This window comes from Octopus bimaculoides, chromosome 15 (genome assembly GCF_001194135.2).
Source record: "Octopus bimaculoides isolate UCB-OBI-ISO-001 chromosome 15, ASM119413v2, whole genome shotgun sequence".
NCBI lineage: Eukaryota > Metazoa > Mollusca > Cephalopoda > Octopoda > Octopodidae > Octopus > Octopus bimaculoides.
Window position 1 is genome coordinate 15,590,487 of NC_068995.1, and position 949 is coordinate 15,591,435.

A 949-nucleotide genomic window follows, 5' to 3' on the forward strand; every position below is an offset into this window, starting at 1 on the left:
GTATAAATAGGGCAAAAACTTCAAAAAAATCGTTTATATAGTTTTTAATGAAAAAAAAAGATAGTGAAACATACGTCTAACTGGGTCATACAGCAAAATTTGAAGTTGTTTGTCCTTTCCTGGCAAGTCGAAGCAAATTGGAAGTCGGAGATCCTTTATACGGACAAGGAAATGGGGGTCGCCAAATGAAGCTGAGAAAAGAAAATGTTTATACATGTAAATGCATGTAAATATAGATGTGTATATATATTCGTCTATGTATTCGTATGTGCGTGTATGAATGTCAGACATATATATATATATATATATATATATATATAAATATATATAAAGTCTGGAGGTATGGTAGATGAATACACATTTTTATACATTTAACCAAGTGACTTCTATCATAGTTACATCAACAATTCATGATGTTCTGGTGATCTGATGAGATAGATTTCTTTATTTGCATTAATTTATGAATATTTATTTGTATTGATTAATGCTGAGCGTACATATAAATGCAAACGTGTACACATAACATCTTCCACACTGAAATTAACACGACATAAAGAAGATTCCAAAACGATGGTCATCCTATGAAAGTTACATTGTTAAATAAATAAAATCAAATTATCATCTCTTATAACACTAAACAATGTTTTTATAAAATCTTCATGAACCAGTTTTGTCGCTCGGATTTTCTGGATTTTCATTTACACAAATACTTGACCTTACATTATTTTATAATTGATTACTATGTGGGCTGTTAGCCGAGTTCGTAAGAGCAGCTTTATGTGACAGCCGCGCAATCCTCTGAATCCACACCTTAAACTACGCTTTTATATATATATATATATATATCTTTTATCTTTTAAGTGTTTCGCCCATGAAACTTACTCGCCTAAGGTGCCACACATTGGGGCTCAACCCAGAGCAATGTGGTTTGGAAGTATACTTCTAACCA

The 949-nt window shown here is 31.5% G+C and overlaps 1 protein-coding gene across 1 annotated transcript in view; it reads right to left on the reverse strand.

Moving 5' to 3' along the window:
• Positions 1–949, reverse strand: part of LOC106882828 (inter-alpha-trypsin inhibitor heavy chain H3) — a 76,598-nt gene that overhangs the window by 28,258 nt on the left and 47,391 nt on the right. Inside the window, exon 3 of the mRNA XM_052973454.1 lies at positions 75–191. Coding sequence (XP_052829414.1) covers positions 75–191 — 117 coding nt within the window. The remainder of the gene's footprint in view (positions 1–74; positions 192–949) is intronic.